This window comes from Hippichthys cyanospilos, chromosome 12, assembly GCF_059441005.1.
Source record: "Hippichthys cyanospilos isolate Australia breed blue-spotted pipefish chromosome 12, RoL_Hcya_1.0, whole genome shotgun sequence".
NCBI lineage: Eukaryota > Metazoa > Chordata > Actinopteri > Syngnathiformes > Syngnathidae > Hippichthys > Hippichthys cyanospilos.
Window position 1 is genome coordinate 19,728,755 of NC_142380.1, and position 18,391 is coordinate 19,747,145.

An 18,391-nucleotide genomic window follows, 5' to 3' on the forward strand; every position below is an offset into this window, starting at 1 on the left:
ACAACAGCACATGACTTTGACAGAACAGCTGACCCTTCGGTTACTGGACGACCCCCTCAACTGCCTGAATGGCATGAGGCCTTTTAAAGAACATTTGTTTTGGTCCAAAACTACAATTCATTGCCCAAACAGAAAAAAGACCAGAGTGGTTCCAGAAGTTTTTTGGATTCCTGATTGGGTAAAAGTCCACATTCACATGGTTAAGGCAAGTTAAAAGTTCAAACTTTGGCAAGTAACGGCAGTCTCCCGTCCTATAACTTTTTTTTTACTTGCAATGCAATCTTGATGATGCAACACTCTGGTGATAGATTCAAGTCACTGCATTATTACCCAAGCTCGTTAGTCTCACTTCAAGCTCACAATTCAGCAAACATGCATTAGAAATGCCAAATGGCATCATTTGAAGCTGCTAACAAAACCTCAAGACAGTTGCTCCTGACTATGACTCATTCTGAAAGATAAAACGATCACAGTTCCACCGTGCCGCCGTTCCTCCATTATGCCAGCGTTGGTATGTTGGATTTGCAGATTGAAGATGAGACTGAGGACTGTCTTTCTTTGAGTGAACCTTCCTTCACCACACACATGGTACACGTACAGTAAACCACCGTGCCAAAGTTTGGGGGTCACTTAGAATTAGGCTTCATTTTTAATTAGAGCATTTTGATTGGTATTTTTATTAGCAGTTTTTACACATTTAAAAGGGACATTTGGTAAATAGTAAATGGACTTTCACTTATATAGTGTTTTTCTACCTTGGGTACTCAAAGCGCTTTACACTAACTAGTCATTTACCTGCCATTTACCTGATATAAATGAGGACTGATGACGCAGCATCAGGAGCAACGGGGGGTTCAGTGTCTTGCTCAAGGACACTTAGACATAGTCTTGATGGTCGGGGGATTGAACCCACGGCCTTTCGGCTGGGAAACGACCACTCTACCACCGAGCCATGCCGCCCTCAATTTAAAAAAAAAAAAAAAAAAAAAAAGACAGATAAATTATATATATATATATATATATATATATATATATATATATATATATATATATATATATATATATATATATATATATTTGGGGTGAAGCAACTCCTCCAGTAATTAAGATTGAAAAATACGGCAGGCATTATTTTTCTGCCTTGGGCATCCCTTGATTTGATAAATACTGCCAGGAAGAAGTCAAGCTATCAGCAACAACTGCCTCTTGGAGGCTGGCCGGAGTCGTCGGATGACTTCTCAAAGGCAAGTCAATGACAGGTGACACACCTGCCTTTCCTACTGATCCCTTTTTTGCACTCAAATAGCTGTTGTGCTTATTATGTCATTTTGCTCCATAAATCAAATGTTTGTCTTAAACCTCATTCATGTTTAAAGAGTAAAATAGTCTGCTGCTACGCACCGATTGAATTTACATGGAATAATTGATCTGAAAATGACCAACTCAAATTTACTGGTAATGTAATAACATCTTCTGGGATTATAATTGTTCTCTAACGTATTCAACGCTAATGCTAGCATGTCCATGTCAACAGCACTCCTCGATAGGGTTACCATTGACAAATTTTCATGTGTTAACCAAGGGGACAATAAGTAAATAAATAAATAATGCAAATACCCGGATATTCAACGAAATTTTCAACAGGGCATCAGGATGCCAAAATATTACTAGAGGCATGCAAACGCATATGGATTGGTTTGGTTAAAGAGCCTTTTAAATGAGGCCAGGTTTTTGAAAGGGTGGCTCATGTGTGTGCTGTCACTCTCACAATGCTCATTTTGACGTGCACAAAACACATATTTTCCCTCCACATGCGGAGGTGTCTTCAAGCCACCACATCCGGCTTGTCTTCTGCAACCACCAGGGACACATTTCGCATACCTTCTGCCATACGCTCGGCTGACAGTTTCACTCAAAGAACGACATTATCCGCTGGAAGACGGTGATTAAGTCTTGGCCATCTGAGTGACGGAGGTCGCAGCCGCTCGCTCGGATGGTCTAGAGCAAGCACTGACTGGTGCGCTTTCTGGGCGCGGGACCGTCCACATTGTCCGTCCTCAGGTGAGGGACATCAGCGGCTTGCAATGGGGTATGGTCCCCTTGCTTTTCAGCTGCATGCAGGAGACACATATTGCGTCATACGAAGGAGGGGACAACATTGCTGTGAAAAACTGCTCGAGCTTTTGGATTAGTTGTATGAAAATGTAGACAGTGTGCTCCTTAACAACAACACGCATGAAAAGACAAAGGCACGCTTGTTTAGCTTGAGCTTGTCCATGCAAGTGCGACTTGTGTGTGATGCCTTTTGTCAGCAGCTCCCTCATCCACACCAAAGTCATCCAAACATGCCTTTTGGGACCTTAGTTGTCGATGGTTTGATTTAGAGGGCGTGGGGCGTGCATGGTGAGTGGCTGTATTCATGCTCACGGGGTAAAGGATCTCCTCAACAACCCAGACTAAACCTTGCTTTCCTCCCAGAGATGTCTCTCTGTCCAAATACATCCCTTGAACAAACCAGTTCTCTTATGCTTCTACATTCACATTTAGACAGGGATTTGGTGTCATCTTGCATTTTCACATAGTACAGAAAGATTGTCAAGAAGAGCTTTTTAATAATATAGTTTTAAACAACGCCTGATATACTAGAACAAAGTGGATTTGCAAGTAGTGTAGCTCATTTATTGCCAGGCATCTTAGAGTGTTTCAACATTATCAAGTGCACTCAAATTGTGCAGCTCAAATCTAGAATGTGGATTGAACTACTGGTGATTGTGCATCAGTAATGTTGTTTCCAAGATTAAAGTGACATTGTGTAAGATTTAGACCATTTTTCATTAAAAATGAAAAAATTGAATTATAAATGTCAAAAACTTACAAATAAATGTGTTCTCACAACACAACAACAGTATGTTTTAAATATAATCGTAGGTCTAGTTATGAAATATTACATGGGGGGTGGCTCTTTGGAGGTCGCCATGGCTGTTATTGCTATGGACAGCAGGAGTTGCTGCATTTACCATAATGGCCCTAGAGCTCCCACAGGCGCATGCAAAATATTACACAGTATCTCTTTAAAATTGACAGCGGAATAGCCTATCCCTGTTGAGAAATGTAATGTGCAAGTATAACTCGTCAAAGATGGTTCCTGACCCTCGTCACTTCCAAAATGCTATTTTGACAGCAAAAATGATTATGGATCAATTTGATAAATGATTAGGTCATCAAATTTTTAATATTTTTTGGTAATATACATTTGGCTGCTTTTTACATTTAAAATTGTTCTTAAATCCTCGTAATTTCAGCATGTCAACAATAAAAGTTCAACAATTTACATAGATTATATATCTGTATTGTATCTATTAAATAAAACATTTCTCTTTTAACTTTGGAAAATAACGATCAACTTTTCGCTGATTTTCTGACATGGTCAGGACCAAACCAACAAGTGAATATGAATTCATTAATTCATGTTTGTGTACTTCCTGGACTGACAACTTGACATCATGTCTTTTTTTTTTTTTTTTTTGATAAAGAGATGAAAATCAACGCATGCTATTTGTTTAAAAACTGATTCATCTATTAATTTTGTTCATTGCCTTGGACTTGTGCAGATGTAACAATAATAAAGGCTATCTAGCCATCTATCGAGCTTATACGAGCTTCAGTTTACCCTCGATGAGGACATGTAATGGTTAAGCGTTGTAGTCAGTGTGAATGCAAAAAGATGCACAATAAGGTAAAAGTTGCCCGGCCCAAATTAAAAAAAGAAAATCGTCATCTGGGGCAACCTCTACTGATTATGACAAAACAATTACCAGCGCAGGGAGAGGAAGAAGAGGAGCTTAGAGAGGAAAGTCTTCGCTCGTTCTTCTGTAGGCCATCACACGCGGAGACCAAAGGAGACAACAAGTGATGGGATCACAAACAAGAGAGAACATTCTCATACAAGTCAAGATTGAACCCGGGGACCAGTCACACAGTCAACAACCACATTTATTTATTTAGTTTTTACCTGCAGGTTTGTCTTCGCATTCTTCAAAACATCATGAGTCCTTGACACTGAAAAAAAAAAAGTGAAAAGACGAGTGTTGTAAATGTGCTCATACGGTGTTGATGCACGACTTACGCTGGTTAACGATGAAATGCTCCATGCTTTCCTTGGTGCGGTTAGTGCTGGTCAGTCTTTGAACGGTGGCCTTCAGAAGCTCCTCCTGCTCCGATAGGCGCAGCTTGAGCGCCAAGATGTCCTCTTGCAGACGCCGCTCCTGTCCAAAGATGTCAAACATTTGTTTGAGAGGTCCATAATTTTCATTCGACGCCAAGCTGGCAAACCTTCTTCAGGTTGGCAACAGAGAAGTCAGTGCAAGGCAGCGCCGCCGGCCAGAACATCTTGACAAGAGACGCCGCTTCTTCTAGAATCTGCCTCAAGGTTTGGGTGTCCGACAGGAGACTCTCGGCAACGCCATCATCTAAGGACTGCGCGGAAAGCAGCTTGTCAGACTTTGGAAAAGACCAGTATTTCAACGCCTGCCTGGCTGTTGCATTTAGAGATATTTTTGGGGAGCCAGAACTCCACAGTTGCATGTTGTCTATTCCTGACTTCAATTATCAGTCAAAACACCTGTAATTATTTTGTTAGTTCCAATATATGGGTACAGGCAGCTGGCACTCAACTGCTCCATATAGGCTGGCGAGGGCTGACCACTCAACTTTTCAAAGGCACTTCAAAAGAAGTAAATGTGAATGAGTTGCCGTTCCTGCTGATCACTTTTAAATCAACCGGGCTAATTCAAATGTTCTAGCAAAAACCACAATTTTTGACGTCAGTTTTTTTGATAAACCTCAAGGGGGATAATCGCCTGAAATGTCAAAATAGAATTTTATTAGCGTAAAAATATCTGAGTGAAAAATTTGAACCCAATATTGCCAAACGCATCAAATTTGATACAAATATTTCTGAGCCTTATTGCATCACTATATCGTTAAAAACTTCCTTCAAAATCCTGTTGTGTACAATCTGCTACTTGTATTCTACCCTCTGGTGCATATTTTTTTTCACTACAACAATTAGGACAACGTACCGTGGACAATCTAAGTTGGCCTACTTCAGCTAGTTTACAACTTGCTGAATCAAGGTAAAGAAAATTGTGATTTCAAAGCTGTTTCAGTGAGGTTTTCCTTGAATTTATTACTTACATTTCATCATAAGAAGTTCATCCATCAAGGCAAGTTGTAATTACTTCATTTTTTGCACTATAGTATATAGTAATATATAGTGCAGAAAATGTATGTTCAAATTTGATACTACAGGTAAAATGCTGAATTTGGAGGTAAATGCGTAATTACACCATTTTTCTTAGTGCAGTGTACATTATATTCATTATTGTGCATTATAAAAATGTTTTAATCAATCAATTCCAACAGTTACTGATTAAAATGTGTTGTTTAAACCAAATAATTGTATTACAAAAACAAGAAACCTACATTTATGTAATTTAGATGGCTAAACGGTGCAACAGTTCTGAAGCAATGCGCGTGACATAGAGGCGTAAATGTTTGCAGATGATGAAGTTTTAGATAAGGATTGGACCCCCAGTGATAAAGAAAGCTCCAATAGTAGCAATGATGAAAACGAAATGTCTGACCAGATGCTTGAATAGGAAGAAGAGTGTCCAACAACATCACAGGCAACAAAAAGGCATGGAAGAAGCAAAGTGAGAAGTAAAGAGAGGAGGAGAATGACACATACAGCTGCCCAGTTGGACAAGAGTGGCGATCAAACAAGCACAGAAGAAGGGGGTCCAACAGTGATACAAGCCAAAAGAAAAAAGAAGTCTGCAGAGAAAAAAGTGAAAACGAAGGAGTACCAGTGGAGAAAGGCTGAATTTTACCTGCCAGATGTTCAATTTTTTGAAAGTGCTGATGATGGCATTGAAGAAATGGCTGAGTTTACACCTTACATGTATTTCAGTTTGCTACCAATGTTACCAAACTAGTCCAGTGTACAGAAAGGAAGAAATTCAGTAAACACAAATGCCCAAGAAATTGAAAAGGTACTTGGCATGTACATGTTCATGGATTTGGTACAGATGCCCGATGTCTGAGCCTATAGGGAAATGGAAACCAAGTACCCCAAAGTTGCTGATATGATGTCGCAAGATCGATTTGAGAAATTGCTGACATTGCTGCATTTTCAAGATAACCTCAGTGTGTCTGAAGGTGCAAAGAAGGATAAATGATGGAAAGTGAGGCCATGGCTCAAAAAGCTGCAAAGAACAACGTCTTTGAGTGCCTCCTGAAGAACATCATACAGGAGATGAAATCATGATTCCATTCAAAGGAAAATCTCAACAGAAAGTGTACATGGCAGCAACACCTCATAAATGGAGTTTCAAAATGTGGGGACGTGGAGGACAAAGTGGTTTCTTGTATGACTTTGATGTTTGGTAGACTGATGTTTTTGCCTGAACCGTTGTTTTCATTCATGGTTACTATTGTTCATAATAAAAAGAAAAATAAGGTAGCAATTTAACATAGCCCAAGGTTATTGTTGAATATCGTTAATTTCTGTAATACTTCATACGTTTCATAAAAAACAAAAGAATTACTGTAAAAGGTAGCAGTTTGCAAAACTAAAAAAGGCTGAGGTTATTGTTATATCATTTGAATGCCAGAATGCCACGTAATGCTTATGGTATCATATATGATACAAATATGAAAACATATTAACAAATATTTTTTCAAATTTTTTTTAAAAATTTTGTTAATGAGCCAGATAAAGATTTCAGATTCCAAAAATCAGAATTTTCTGTCCATTATTTCGTGGGTCAGGCATTACAGGTTATTCCCATTAAAAAAAAAGAAAAAAAAAGAAAAGAAAAAAGATCGTTGTCAACAACGCTTCATGCTAGGTTTTCCAATGAATACCTGATTATCCATGAGAATTTTCTATATTCGTAAATAAATATTCAACAAGTGGTGAAAAGGCAAAGGCCACTTGCTGACAGGAAATATTTTCAGATGTCTATGAAAGCAGATTGATTAGCATCTGATAACTAGTGCTGGACTGAACTTTCAAATGAGTCAGTTTGACCCACAACATAACAAAAAGTATCTCACCTTCTGGCTGCGGTGTTTGCGGCGGTCTCCTGACAGGTGCAGGGCCGCCTCCATGCGCTGCACCACGCTGCGCCCTTCCAGCACTTGTTGCCGCAGAGCGTTAAAGTCATCCATGTGTGCCAAGGCATGGCGGCCATAGCGGTTGGTGAAGGAGCCTTCGGTGGCGTCGTCCTCTAGCTCCAACTGAGGCTCCGGGGGCTCTGAAAGCGGAAAACTGTGATACGGCCAGCTCACGGTTGGCGGAGGGCGAATCGCGAGTTGACTCACCGTTGGCCATGCTGTGGCTGTCGTCCGGGTTCGAGTAAGAGGGGCAGGGGGACCCGCAGTTGAAGAGGCCGATGTCCCTGACAGGCGGAGAAGGGGCCGGGTCTGCGGAGCGCACGTACAGTATACAAAGGCAGGCTCAGACACAGCGCAGCAAAGCCTGGCACGCACGCACGCACCAACGGTACTGTGGAGCAGCCGGCGCTGGCCGTAGCTGTTTTCTCTGTGGGGGCTAGCGCCCGACAGGGACGGCGCACGGGGGGAGCCGGCACCCAGTTGCTTGAGGGCGCTGTTCTCCTGCATGCTGCTCTGCAGTTGTGCCCGCAGACTCCTCATCTCGCTGAGGAGCTCCGCCAAGTCCGCAGGTAGGCCAGTGGTCTCGTGCAGGAGGCCTGAAACAGACTTTCATTTCATTCGCATATCCCCAAAAACTTGTGGTCAGGGACCGACTGGGATTTTTTAAAATTTTGGAGCGAGGAGTGCTTAGCCTGCCAGCATGCAGGAAAAGCCTGCCGGGCCGCTTAAGGAAACTGGTGTTACTTAATATGTGTATAAGCAAATCTTTATGTATTTAAACATTTGTGTGTGAAAAATACATGTCAATAATGATCATTCGCTTGCCATAAATGAATAAAACTTTCAGGTTGTGTACAGTACATAATCAGATCTTATTTTCATTATTGTTACCATCATTATTTGTAGCATTCTTCTAGCATGACTGACAGATTTGAATTAAATTTACAGGTCGTGTACACGATCATATTTAAAAAAGAAAAATAATCGTTTGAAGTATTATCAGAAATTAATAAAATTTGCAGGTTGTCTACATGATCAGACCTAAATCAGTAATGATACTTATTGTTACTACAGTGGGCCCCCGGTTTACGAACCCCCTGTTTTACGTATTTTTCATCTTACGACGTGGACCGCTGCATTTTTTTGTCCCCCTCTTATGCACAAACCTTTCGTCTAACGAACCATCTAACATGTCGGTCAGTGTGTCTGCACTATTTTTTTCGCTTTGCTGCATCAACAAAAACAACTTTTCTCGCATGTCACGGAAATACCGATATGCTATTGGTCGATTAAGGTCTCAGTCACAGAGATGCCGATATGCTATTGGTCGATTAAGGTCATCGTCACGGTCTCAGTCACGGAGATGCGGATATGCTATTGGCCGGCGTCACATCAATCACAGAAATGCTGATATGCTATTGGCCGAACGCCCTCATCTAGCCTGATAGCACGAGCTGGTCGGTGTGTTGTGAAGACTTTGCAAAATTTATCTGTTAGACATAGCTTCTAAAATTGCAAGTGGCTGTAAACGAAGCAGGAGATAATAAAAAAATACGGAGGCGCACGCTTAGTTAACCTTGCTAGTGAGTATGGCTGTAACCGCTCGACGATCGGTACAATTCTCAATGACAAGGAAGCCATGAAAGCAAGCAAGTCTTCTAAGGGCAAGACTTTCCTTGCCAGGGGACGGGTCTCGGTCAACAACAAAATGGAGAGGCTTCTTCTATTATGGATTAAAGAGAAGGAAATCGCCGGTGATATGTTCTTGTTTAAGAAAAGTTCTCGTTTAAGAAAAAAAATAAAATAAATTCTGCGGGTTCGTCTCTGCTCCTCTCCGCCTCCACCCACCACTAGCTCAAGTCACGTCGCCCCAAAGGTAAATGTCATTTTTCCTTTGTATATTTATGTTACTTAATTTAACTGTACAGTAGATTATGTTATTATTTTTTAATATGTGTATAAAGTCTTGATGTTTTTACCTAAGGTTTTTGCACTCGTTGCACGCATTCACTAATTAACACAGGTTTGAATTGCCCGTCATACGGCCAATTCGAGTTACGAGCCTAGCCGCTGAACGGATGAAGTTCGTAACACAAGGGCCCACTGTATTATTATTTTTAGGACTGTCAGATTTGCAATAAATTTGCAGCTTATGTACATGAATAAAATGCAGATTATTATTATTATTATTGTATTACTTTTATCAATAATTACTGTCAATTTCAAATTAAATACAGTGGACCCCATGTTATAGCATCCCCGGCTTACGTTAAGTTTCATGTTGCGACGTGGAATACTGAGTTTTTTCATCCCCTCTTTATGGTATTTTCACAGTTTTGCGACAAAAACAACTGTCATGACCCTAGGGGCTTGGCTGTATTTGTGTTGTTTTGTCTCCATCTGCAGGCGTTTTTAGCTTATTAGACTCATTTTCAGTTGCAGTCACACTTGCCTCCCTGCAACTACAATTCTGGTCTCCTATTGGTCGGCGTCTCCTCACGGAGATGGTGGTCTGCTATTGGTCGGCCTCACTCGTTTCAAAATGGCTGAACGGTAAAGCTTTGTTCGATTGTGAGTGGTTACAAAACCGTATTTATAGTGCATTTTACTGCCTAATTCAAAGTGGAAAGGGTTAACCATGTGTCGCAAGATTGCTAGTGATGTTAAAGAGAGAAGTAAGATGATGATTTATATGGAAACAATGCTGGAGAAAACCCTTATTAGGGAGTATGGGCATAACAAGCGCCACTCAAAGGTAAATAAATCCTTTCTAATTTTTTTATATATGATGTTTTCTGATTGTATACATGTATATTATATATCCGTAACACTTACTATCCTATTTTGGTCCCAATTTTTAATATGTATGGACAATTTTGATGTTTTTACCTGGGGTTCTAAACACATTACCTATTTAACATAGGTTTGGATTGCCCATCATACGGTGAATTCGCCTTACAAGCCCAACCGCAGAACGAATTAATATTGTAACACGGGGACCCACTGTATTAAAAATCAACATAAAAATTGATGGTACCCCAATAAACATTGAAAATAATTTGACCACGGGGATGTGTCTTCTGCTAAGCATCCTACGACATGGTGTGCCTGGAGCAAGCCTGACTTTTGCCACCACCGCACTGTTTCTGACCCTCGTCATTTCCATATAGTAATTTTGAAGGCTGTGGCGTGGTGTGAGAAACCTTTGGTGGATTTGAAGCTGGAGCAGACGCGATCGTACAGGTGCAGTTGGCTCTGCAGGGTGCGGACGAGTTCCGTGCTCTCGCACAGCTGCTGCCGCAGCAGCTCTGCCTCATGCTGTGCTCTGAAGAAAAGACACTCATGATGAAAAATAAAACCAAAAGGTCTCGATTGTCACCCAGCTCAGCGCGGGTCCGGACCTGTTGATCTTCTCCCGGCTGGCCTGGCTCTCTCGCGTCAAGGCCAGGAGGCGACTACCCTCCTCCTCACCGTGAGTTTCAAGTCGTCTGAGCTCATTCTTCCACTGCTCCGTCTCCAGCTGGGCTTGCTTGAGGTGGGCGCGCACCACCATCAGCTCCTCACGCGAGTCTGAAACAACAAAATACAAATGCGTTTGACGCTGGCTTCGGGACAAAAAAGTCCTGGGAGGTGGTTTGCCTGCATTGGCCAGCAGACGGGACTGCAGATTCAAGTTCTTGTCTGTCAGGACTCGGATTTCATTGGACAGATGAGTGACCGTGTCCAGCCCCTGAATGTAGATGTTGGTGGGCGCCGCTGAACAAAGTAACACACGGTCACATAAAACAAGTATTCAGCCTTTCAGCACCTTTCACTTCACAAAATCCTGAAAATTCCACTACAATAGTGACTACTGACTGACCACGTTGATGTGGCATTAAAGTTGAAGTTAAAGTTGAAGTTGCGCCAGTTCCATCACGCCCAGGATGTGCCAGTTTTTCTTCTAGCTGCTGTCGGAGTCTATCATTGGTCCTAATGGACTCTTCCAGACGCTGGTGGAGACATCGCACCTCCCGCAGGTGTTCTTCCATTAAATTTGGCCCTGGAAAATCAAATATAATTCATCATCCCACAAAAAGCTGCACTGCAAAAATTTTGAAAGTAACAAAGGCGAATAATAAGAAATAGATTCCTGTTTTTTTTCTCCGAAAAGGAAAAATAAGTTGTGTACCAGGACCATTTTTCTTCATTTGGGAAATGATAGCAAAAAACTAAATCTTATGGAAACAACTTTACACAGAAGCATTGGCTTAAGCATGACAAGCAAGACAACACCTACTCTGAAATTTAAATTCAACTATGTATTAGAATTATGTTTACTTCAATCTGCTGTAGTCATTTTTATAATGGATAAAGTCATTAATAAGATTTTTGGGCTTGTCGTGCTTGCAAATGACAGTTTTGCATGGGTATCATTGAAAGAAAAATGTTCTAATTGAAGAAATTAACTCGGGACCTGAGGCAACATATTCCTCACTTGTTTTGTGGTGACTCAAAGCTTTGAAAAATGTTGCATACTTTTATTTTTTTTTAAGTTTTATATGAATGCGCCACTGTCATTCAATTTTCTGGCAGAGAAACCAGAAATAAAATAGATGAAGTTACACCATCAAATAAAAAACACCTAGAGGTACCACTATAAACATAGTTCCAAAGTTGAATAAAACAGAAACAAATGGCACAGCGCAGTGAGAAAACGACAGATGAAGCGAGCACTAAAATAATCTTTAATGGCTCCAGTAGACCTGTAAATTTTACCTGTCTGGCTGTTTTCCAGGATACCTCTAGAGATAGGCTGGCTCATGTTGCTCACGTCCCAAAAGGTCCCTCCTGCTGCCGACAGCAAAGCAGAGTCCGACTTGAGCGAGAGAGCCTCGGCAAAGCCGCCCGTCCGCCACTGCGGAAAAACGCCGGGGGCTAGCTGGCCCAAGCCCGCGAGGTCGCCCGGAGCCTTGCCCTTAATATCTGAGTACCCTGCAAACATACAAACGCAACCAACCAACTCATGTGTGAGCATGGCGCACCCAGACCCCCAATTACCGATGGGCTACCTCTCAAGAGCGAAGGGTTTAAATGGCTGCAAGCTATAAAAAAACATGCCGGGACAGCTGAGTGATGCTTTGAGGCCTCCGTGAGGTGAAGCAGAGACAGACGCAAGGGCTAAAAAGATGGCCACGGAAGGTGAAGCACAGAACCGAGAGACAAAGAAAGGAGGAGGAAAGGAAACAGGGTGTGCCTTACCCTCTTGATGGGGCCGCGGCAGCCGTTCGCTATCCACATCATCTAAATCCAAACACAGGTCTAGGTCCTCATTGGTTTGAGACTCATCGGACAGCACGGATGTCTGGTCCGAAGGGTCAGTGGTCTCTGAGAGAGCTTGGCAGCTGGATGGTGTCTCAGGGCGTTGCTGCGGTTTGCCTTGCAGGGACTCGATGATTTGCTCTTTCTGCTCAAGTACCTTGCTCAGACTGCAAGGCAAATGGCTTCCAGTTAGCTTTCTGCAAATAGTCGCAAGGGGTTCACGTTAGGGTTAGGGTTAGTGCCTTTCAAGACCAGGTCTCAGCAAAACCAAGCTTTTCAATGCTGAGACAGACACAACAAGATTTTCATTTCAAATGACCTGGAACATGGCTCGACTAATTGCTAAACTGTTAACTATTAACACTTATGGATAACATTGAATGCCTTAATTTTGGTTAAGTTTTATATGGGGGCACGCTCTCATTAGTGCAGTTTCCCAGAAGATTACTTCTCACTATCAATCTTATTTTTATGTCATTCATATTCAATTGTCATGTTTGGTTGGCTTTTGTTGTTGTGGGGTTTTGTTCATGTTTCTGTTTGATTTGGTCCACCTGTCTGGTGATACTTTGTCCATCTAATTTTGCTCTCTTTCGTTCTTGCCTCATTTCCTTGTTAAAACTTCCTTTTTGAGACGCATATTTCTGATTTCCTGCATTTTTTGGGTCCCGTTCCATCCTCCTCCCAACTTCCATGCCCAGTCATGGCACTTACATTAAACTGCCATTTATAATTTAGCGTAAAATTTTGTTAAAGCTTGCCTGCTCTTGGTGGACTTCATAAAACTTCGTGGACAAATAATTTGAAATTATTCAGATTTACTCTAAGTTTTGGCATGTATAATGATAAGTTTTAATTGCTGATGCGGGTTTATTGATGTTTAAATGCTTTGAAAAAAAAAAAGCGTGTGAACATGCGTACAGGTGTGCATGAGGGTCCAATCCCCGAAGGCCTAAGTGTGAAATGCACAGACCACCACTGCATTACACTGTCATGTCTAAAACACTTATTGCTCAAGATATAAAAATATTAACAAACTTGTTGAAAACGAACAAAAATAGTTGTGATTTGTTTGGCAACATTGTGTGAGTTGAGACTTCTGGCTGTCTGGTTTACTATATGCTTGCCCAGGTTCGAATACAATAAATACAATTTAAAAAATCCACAGGGGTATCTTTGATTCAGTAAAACGATCAATTTATTTTCATAGTAGTTTCAAAGCTCTTCAAACAAAAATACTTCAAATAAAAGGCAAACATTACGGTAAAGAACCTGTGTTCTCTAATCTGCAATCATTCTCAACTGCCCCTGTGATGCAGGCCCCAAGGCTCTTATAAAGGGCCAGTATTATGCAACTCTCTCCCTGCTTTAAAGAGGCAGTAACGTAAATGTCCATTGGGCCGTGAGCCAAAAAATCCAATAAATAAATAAATAACTTTCTAGCTCTTGGCCATTACAAAAACTGAAATCTAAAGTAACTCTGTTTTCGGGATCAAAACCAAGAATAAGTCTAAATGCTATGACTTGGCTCCTACAAACATGTCAATCGTAGATGCATCGTTCTCCTGTAATGGTTCTGCACGATGCTTTTCACTTCAGCTATCTCTTCATAAATGACGGGATAAGTACCCAAAACTACATTACCCAGAGCCCCCCCTTCCTTGCTCATTAATGACAAAATGTGAGTTATGTGATATAGGTCACTTTAGGAGCAACATCAGATATGCACAACTCATGTGCTCACTGTGTGCATGTCAGAAGTTGCTCACCTTGGTCCAGAGCCAGCTCAGGGAGTTTGTGTGCATGCTCAGACGCATTGAAAATTAGAGGGAACATTCGTTGGAGCTGCTCACTAACCAATAATATAAAAACATTCTATCTCCTCTCAAGTGAGTGGTTGTCATTTGGGGGTACACAAAGGCACTTCAAGGGTTTCTGTAGGTGTCGGCAAATCAAATCAACTTATCCTCCTGACTACCAGGAAAAAAAATGTTGTCCAATCGCTTTTATTTTGAAATTCTCCAATCTATGTGAAGTAATTTGAATACTGCAAAATAAATTTTTGACATTTTTATTTTTGTTTTTAAGCTATGATGTGTCCTACACTGGACATCGAAACCCAATACAGGGGAAATGGAACTTCATCGTAAAACAGTTAGACCAACAAAAATACCAAAATGTCAACTTAAAAAAGTGTTCAACATAAACACAACTGTCCATCCTCTCTTTTCTTTTGTTTCACTTTTGCTTCTATTATGCTTATTTGGCATGATAATTTTTGACGTGGGGGAGTGTAGTCATCTTCGCTGTCACTTGCTGCACGTCCTGCTTGGGATCGAGCAACTAACTCTTCACCAAGGAGCAATTTGAAGTGAAGGAGCTTCTGTGATTTCTTCCCCAGACACTGGCAGTCACTCTTATACTGAAGCCATGAGTTGGTGATTTCCAGGCCAAAAAAGTGGAAACTGCAAGCACTGTCCATTTTCTAGTACGAGAGGCCATCTTGTATAAACTCCAAACATTCGATCAACCAAGTCCACACCTCCCATGTTGGTGTTGTACTCCGCAATTGCCAGTAGCCTTGACACTGGGACAAACCTTTTCTCTTTCTTGGACCATCTACTGCACGTGTCCTGAGGTTCAATCCCATAGGCAGATGATGCCATGACCACTGGCTTGTTGTCCAACCATTTTATGACAGCAAGTTCAGGTGTGCTTCGTCTCACCACCATCTCTGATGACCCTCTTTCTTTCTTCTTGAAGAACTTATCACCTATGATCTTGCAGTCCTTTGTAACCCTGTTATTCATGAAGGTTCTAGTCGCTGTCAGTCCTTTTGTCATCAGGGTGTCAAGGAGGCTGATTGTTGTATAGTACCTGTCAAAGAACAGCTGGGTGCCTTGGGAAACAGACTGTCAATTGAAGAACAGCTTGTTCCCCAATGCCCTTTCCTCCTGTAGCTGTGAAAGTTGTCTTGCCTTGGTAGACCACAAAATCCAAAACTAGACCAGTTGGTGATGCCACAACAAATACCTTAAGTCCAGTTGGGTTTGGCTTGCCCGGTACATACTGCTGCACTGGGCATCGACCAATAAAAGGAACCATTTGCCCGTCAATGCACAATTTTCCTGTTCTTGACAGACTCAGACATCCTTGCCTTACTTTGCTCAAGAGGGGCCTGATTCTCCACAAGAGATCACTTGTTTTTTCTTCATCTGAAACATCAAGGTCGTTGACGAGATTGATGGAGTTTCTCAATTTGTAAATCCGATTTCTGGTCATGGTTTCTGACAAAATTTTTACTCTAGTACTTGAGGCCCAATACATTTGAATGTTTGGATATCCTAGACAGCCCATGTAAATAGAATTTCCAAAGAATGTCTTCAGTTCTTCAGGTGTGGTACTATTTCACCTTGCTCCAGAAAAGAGCAAAATGGATGTATTGACTTGAAATGTCCACTACAGAGAACATTTTTTTTTAAACACTTCAATACTAGGTTCAAATACACTTAAAATAACTCAGACAACACTTGAACGTGTTCATAAGAGTCTTATAAATAAAATGCCAACAGCATTTCAAAACAAAATGTGTTGATAAAAAGTATTTAACACTTACTTTTCCTCTTCCCATAAAAAGTGCTTGCACTGAGGTAAGCCATTTTCTTCTACGGTGAAGTCACAAAGCCCTACCCCTACAAATTTGGTATTACTGGAAAGCTCTGAATGTCCCCTATGGATCACAAAAGGAATTCGATTGGATGCATTGGGTGGGAGATATTTAGGTTTACAAATGTCCTCTACAGAGGACAAATTGAAACTGATGGATTACTGCAGGAGGATTATTGTGAAATGTGGTCCTATTGCTATATTTGTCGCTTAGCAGGCACACCAGAAGGAGCACCATAACGTCCATTGAATTAAAAGTATGATGGAGCATGATGGATGACTACAGCAATTACATGCAATGCCTCAGCAGGCCTAGTCTGAAATCCTAAGCATACATTTTTCCAAAAATCACTGCAAAATGGATAGTACACGTTTGCAATTTTCAGTAGTAAATTGTTAATATTTGCCATATAATTAATTGGGCGAAATAATTTTTCCGGAACAAATAAAACTATTAAAGCACATTTTTCCTTTTGCGGTTGCGTGCAAAATACATCACATACTAAAGAAACAACCAATCACTGCTTAGCTTGTGAACGTCACATGACGAGAAGACGTGAGCCTTGAGCAAGTGATGCATTTGCAGTCGACAACAAGTGGGAAAATGTATTTTGAAAGTTATTATTTGCACCTGCAAAATAATGGTGTTATTACATGAATGAGAGGCAGAATGTGAACTTTTTCTGCTGAAAAAGTGAAGTGAAATGTGGGAATGCATGGCACATTGATGAAGCTGACTCACTGCATGGCCAACAAGTCGTGGCCTGTCTTGTCAAAAGAGCTCTCTGCTCCTAAGACGAGAAAAGCACAGGGAAAAAAATGGCTAGTCAGAAGAAAGCGGGCGCAGCGGGCGAAACGAAAAGGCGAGGGTGCGCCTTACGTCCACTGAGCTTGGCCTGCAGCCTGTGAACCAGTGCACAGTTTTGGGAAAGCTGCTGGCGAAAACTCTGGCCCATGTAGTAGTCCACCTCATTGGCTCGCAGCAGCTCCTCAAACGCCTCAAAGTTCAAAGGGAAAACATTATGTTTGTTACTATTGAAGCCAATGTCCATTTGCTTGAAACAGCCGATGGAAGAAAACGGTTATGATTTATTTATTTTTTTTACCATCAAATGCCACTTTCCACCAGTGGAATTTAGTATGTTTTGTTTTTTAGTCAGAACCCCATTGATGCCATTTTTAAAAGTTACTGTACAGCCAGCAAAAAAAAATAAAAAATTTTTATATGCTTGACTGTCTCATGGCGAGTATTCATGAAGGTTTAGTACATCTGTAATTGAATGTGGCACTTTTTATTTTTGTGCAGACAAGCCCCCCTAAAAAAAGAGAAAAAAAGTGTGTGTTTTTTTTTCCCCATGTAGCATTTGATTTAAAGAACAGGATACAAATACAGTGGGCCCCCGTGTTACGAACTTAATCCGTTCAGCGGCTATGCTCGTAACTCGAATTGCTCGTATGACGGGCAATCCAAACCTATGTTAATTAGTGAAAAAGTGCAAAAACCTTAGGAAAAAACATCATGACTTTATACACATATTAAAAATTTGTAACATAATCTACTGTACAGTTAAATTAAATAACATAAATATACAAAAGAAAAATGACATTTACCTTTGGGGCGACGTGACTTGAGCTGGGTGGAGGCGGAGAGGAGCAGAGACGAACCCGCAGAATTTATTTATTTTCTTAAACGAGAACTTTTCTCAAAGGAGAACCTATCACCGGCGATTTCCTTCTCTTTAATCTATAATAGAAGAAGCCTCTCCATTTTGTTGTTGACCGAGGTCCGTCCCCTGGCAAGGAAATTCTTGCCCTTAGAAGATTGCCGAGCAGTTACGGCCATACTCTAGAGCAAGGTTAACCATGCGTGTGCCTCCTTCGTATTTTTTTATTATCTCCTGCTTGGTTTCTACTGTCATCATCCTCCTACTTCTTCTTTTACCGCCACTATCAATTTTAGAAGCCATGTCTAACAGATAGTTTGCCAAGTCTTCACAACACACCGACCAGCTGTGCCATCAAGCTAGATGAAGGCGTTCGGCCAATAGCATATCGGCATTTCTGTGATTGAAGTGACGCCGGCCAATAGCATATCAGCATCTCCGTGACTGAAACCGTGACTGAGACCTTAAAAGACCAATAGCATATCGGCGTTTCCGTGTCATGCGAGAATAGTTATTTTGTTGACGCAGCAAAGCGAAAAAATTAGTGCGGACACACTGACCGGCATGTTAGATTGTTCGTG

At 41.2% G+C, this 18,391-nt stretch overlaps 1 protein-coding gene across 9 annotated transcripts in view; it reads right to left on the reverse strand.

The window, feature by feature from the left end:
- Positions 1–1,068: 1,068 nt before the first annotated feature.
- LOC148415246 (myomegalin-like) overlaps positions 1,069–18,391 on the reverse strand; it is a 42,338-nt gene continuing 25,015 nt past the window's right edge. For 5 of the 9 annotated variants that reach the window (XM_088428810.1, XM_088428809.1, XM_088428814.1 and 2 more), the window contains exons 24-38: positions 17,027–17,144; positions 16,889–16,937; positions 12,421–12,677; positions 11,938–12,153; positions 11,042–11,221; positions 10,581–10,935; positions 10,383–10,504; positions 7,563–7,775; positions 7,387–7,488; positions 7,120–7,319; positions 4,333–4,476; positions 4,127–4,265; positions 4,013–4,059; positions 3,816–3,870; positions 1,069–2,111 (exon numbers count right to left, since the gene is read on the reverse strand). In XM_088428810.1, coding sequence (XP_088284936.1) covers positions 1,999–2,111; positions 3,816–3,870; positions 4,013–4,059; positions 4,127–4,265; positions 4,333–4,476; positions 7,120–7,319; positions 7,387–7,488; positions 7,563–7,775; positions 10,383–10,504; positions 10,581–10,935; positions 11,042–11,221; positions 11,938–12,153; positions 12,421–12,677; positions 16,889–16,937; positions 17,027–17,144 — 2,310 coding nt within the window. In that variant the 3' untranslated portion in view covers positions 1,069–1,998. The remainder of the gene's footprint in view (positions 2,112–3,815; positions 3,871–4,012; positions 4,060–4,126; positions 4,266–4,332; positions 4,477–7,119; positions 7,320–7,386; positions 7,489–7,562; positions 7,776–10,382; positions 10,505–10,580; positions 10,936–11,041; positions 11,222–11,937; positions 12,154–12,420; positions 12,678–16,888; positions 16,938–17,026; positions 17,145–18,391) is intronic. The other 4 variants (XM_088428817.1, XM_088428812.1, XM_088428811.1 and 1 more) reach the window with 4 other exon arrangements.